Source organism: Alternaria atra (genome assembly GCF_907166805.1).
Source record: "Alternaria atra isolate CS162 genome assembly, contig: 28, whole genome shotgun sequence".
In the NCBI taxonomy this organism is placed as follows: domain Eukaryota; kingdom Fungi; phylum Ascomycota; class Dothideomycetes; order Pleosporales; family Pleosporaceae; genus Alternaria; species Alternaria atra.
Genome location: NW_025091326.1, coordinates 2,347,102 through 2,349,399, shown reverse-complemented (window position 1 = coordinate 2,349,399; position 2,298 = coordinate 2,347,102). Strand labels below are relative to the sequence as shown.

Genomic DNA, 2,298 nt, shown 5'->3' with positions numbered 1-2,298 from the left:
ATTGTCAACTATCCCAACTGCTGCACCCCAAAAGCCATCGCTATCTTGACATAAATAAGCACTAAGTCTCCCGAAAACTGAGAAGCAGAAGATGTTAGACGGAGAGCCTTTCATGCCCTACAGTACTCAGTTAGTTGACGATCGAAGGCAATGCGCAGCTGTACTATACCGTTTCAACAACACCGTCGGTGCGGCACCCGAGGTCGTGCAGCGTATGCGTGAGCGCCATTTCAGAACAGCTATAGAGGCAGCTTGGACTCAGCCTCGTTGCGGAGACCGTCTGGTCGGCGGTGAGCTCGGTTGTAGTACACACATTGCTACACCATTCCACTGCGACTACGGCTACAACGTCTCTGTTGGCGACAATGTCATGATTGGATCTAACTCCCAACTACTGGATTCAGCCAGAATAACCATTGGAAGAAACACCAGGATTGGCGCGTGTGTTACCATCACGACTTTGAAAGCACCAACTGATATAAAAGCATTGAAAATGGGCTACGGTCTCGAAGTCGCTAAAGATATCTACATCGGCGAGAACGTCTATATCGGTGATTGCTGCGTCGTAGGAGCGGGAGTGCGAGTTGGTGACGGTGCCATTGTTCGTTCTGGGTCTGTCGTCGTTCATGACATACCACTAGACTACATCGCCTATGGTAATCCAGCCAACACGTCCAAGGCCAGTTAGGTGCTCTATCATTGTTGGAGCAGCTTAAGACAGTATTTAGTGTATTAAGCCTACTACAGCCTCTGTCACCGTCCGTCCCAAGGCCCATAGGATAACGACTGTTCTGGAAACAGTTGCCGCTCTAGCTTGCCTGACTAAGCGCAGAAAGAGACAGGGAACCCGGATCGTTACTAATAGGGGCAAGGCTTTGGCTTATATCCTGTCTTCATAATAGCCATACAATTTTCTTAGTAACAACGTGACTCCTCTACAGACGTGATGTTGAGGAAAAGCCTATATTAGCTTGTCTACCTATTTAAACAATTTAGCATACTCAACATCGCCGTTGCTCGTGATTACCTTATCCACACTAATAGTCTACCACTTTGTATGGCCTCCTCCCACACTTATAACAGCCTGACAGCGCTCGTTCATACTGCTGACATATCGGGCAAAGTCTGACACTTCCAATGCCGCCCATTCTGTCTCCACACACTGCCTCAACTCGGCAAGAGTATGTGGATGCTTCCTAGCTACTCTCTGCTTTAGTAACCGCCATACGTTCTCTATAGGGTTGAGGTCGGGCGAGTTGGCAGGCCAGTACATCTTATCTACACCATTCAGGTTATGGACCTGCTTGGTGAGCTTCGCAGAATGCGGAGAGGCACCGTCTTCCATCAGGATGGCATGCCGCGAACGATTCTCTGGATGTCGAGTCACCCAGTACATGAAACAGTATATCCAGGGAAGCACCTTTTCCCTGTACACTTTCCCTGTAAGCCCACCCCACTCCTTCTCCATCACCACCATTGGTCCTTTGCCAAGCGACGAAATGCTTCCATGGATGGTCCATGAAGCGTGCGTCCTTAACTTCGGCACAAGGCAAGACTGATCGTACTTCTCTCCCGGTCGCCGGGTGACGTAAACTCTTCCAAACCCTGCGGTTGAGAACGAGGACTCGTCGGTCCAAACAACGCGATTCCAATCCTCAGACTTCCAGTTCAGGTGTGCAGTTGCCCACGCTAAACGCGCCTGCTTCTGCGCATGAGTGAGCATAGGCTTCTTGGTGGCCACGCGGCGCCCGTATGCCTCCATGTTGAATGCAGCCATCAGGGCTTTTCGACCTGCCTGCACACCTTCTAGTCGAGCAATCTCCGTGTACGGCATGCGTCGGTGAACAGCATCAAGGGTAGCACGTGCAATCAGGCGCGTGCGAGTCTTGTCCGTGATGGCGGGCTTCCTTCCGGCCGGTTTCTTCGGGGCTTCGACCCCTGATTTGAGTACAGACTGGACAGTGGTGCAAGGTAGTCCCATGTTTGCAGCGATTGCTTCCGCAGACCAGTGCGTCACTGATGAGAGCGTGAAGATGCGGCAGCGCTGGTTGTACGTCAGCCTAGTGCCTGGCTTTCGTGCCCAGTCTCGGTTTCTCTCTGACGGACGTAACGTGCGGAGCTGGCGTGGTCTTCGAATGTTGTTTGGCATGCTTTCTTGTCTTCGTACAAAGGGTTAAGCATCAACGAGCTGGCTATCTTTTATACACATTGAGCCAGTTTTCTCTCACGTCCTATAATATCCTCTCTGATAACCAATCTCTTATGAATACTTTGCTAATGCTGCAGATAGAGCTTAGG

The 2,298-nt window shown here is 50.8% G+C and overlaps 2 protein-coding genes across 2 annotated transcripts; one reads left to right on the top strand and one right to left on the bottom strand.

Moving 5' to 3' along the window:
* Nucleotides 1–91: 91 nt before the first annotated feature.
* ALTATR162_LOCUS7826 (uncharacterized protein) lies at nt 92–688 on the top strand (the record flags this gene model as incomplete). Its single annotated transcript, XM_043315455.1, has 1 exon — nt 92–688. One exon carries the CDS (start codon nt 92–94, stop codon nt 686–688), a length of 597 nt encoding a protein of 198 aa, XP_043171390.1.
* Nucleotides 689–1,045: 357 nt separating this feature from the next.
* Nucleotides 1,046–1,981, bottom strand: ALTATR162_LOCUS7825 (uncharacterized protein; the record flags this gene model as incomplete). The annotated part of the gene is made up of 1 exon (XM_043315454.1): nt 1,046–1,981. The coding sequence occupies one exon, from the start codon at nt 1,979–1,981 to the stop codon at nt 1,046–1,048; it is 936 nt and encodes a 311-aa protein (XP_043171389.1).
* Nucleotides 1,982–2,298: the final 317 nt, after the last annotated feature.